General features: G+C 40.6%; 1 protein-coding gene across 1 annotated transcript in view; it reads right to left on the bottom strand.

Annotated features, from left to right (window-relative positions):
- The window catches only part of LOC131877353 (proton channel OtopLc-like), a 10,578-nt gene extending 10,031 nt beyond the window's left edge, over positions 1-547 (bottom strand). Inside the window, exons 1-2 of the mRNA XM_059222983.1 lie at positions 439-547; positions 125-368 (exon numbers count right to left, since the gene is read on the bottom strand). Coding sequence (XP_059078966.1) covers positions 125-368; positions 439-525 — 331 coding nt within the window. The 5' untranslated portion in view covers positions 526-547. The remainder of the gene's footprint in view (positions 1-124; positions 369-438) is intronic.
- Between the last annotated feature and the right edge of the window lie 57 nt (positions 548-604).

The raw sequence follows: 604 nt of genomic DNA, 5'->3' as shown, positions 1-604 counted from the left end.
CAGCAGAGCCTAAACTTTCCAGTTCTAGATTAACCTGCATTTGGGAAGATGCTTCTCTGTTGAAAACTTTAGACGAAACCTCTTATGTCTCTGCAACCATTTTGTTGGACAATATTTCACTTACCCAATGCGCCAACTCTCAAGTAGAAACTTGTTCTGGACACCTTCTTCCTGTCAATATGGGCTCGGCGTAGAGTTCCAAAGCTGGCCACGGATCCTGTTTCCGGATCGATTTTGCCCTTGGAGTTTTGTACCTGGTCAGCCTTGTTTGATCTGGTCAAGGATGGGCAATTATCCAAAAGAACGGTGATGTAAATGCACATGATGGCCACAATACTACCAATGTACAAATACATCATGTAGATTCCCTAAAGACAAATTACAATGAATTCATTAGGTGTTAATTGCGAGTTATTGTTAAGCAAAATCCCATCCTACCTGAAAGGCCAGGGGTCGGATGTTATTGTCCATGACTTCAATAAGACAAAAGGCCAACATCAAGAGGACCAGGAATTTCCCATACATAGAGCTCAGAGTTACCCACAAGTGAGAACTGGAAAATGAACGACAATAAAATAAAATCAAAATCATTTTCAAAAACTTT

Source organism: Tigriopus californicus, chromosome 3, assembly GCF_007210705.1.
Source record: "Tigriopus californicus strain San Diego chromosome 3, Tcal_SD_v2.1, whole genome shotgun sequence".
Lineage (NCBI taxonomy): Eukaryota > Metazoa > Arthropoda > Copepoda > Harpacticoida > Harpacticidae > Tigriopus > Tigriopus californicus.
The sequence above is the reverse complement of the archived record's forward strand: the minus strand, read 5'-3'. Positions and strand labels throughout refer to the sequence as shown.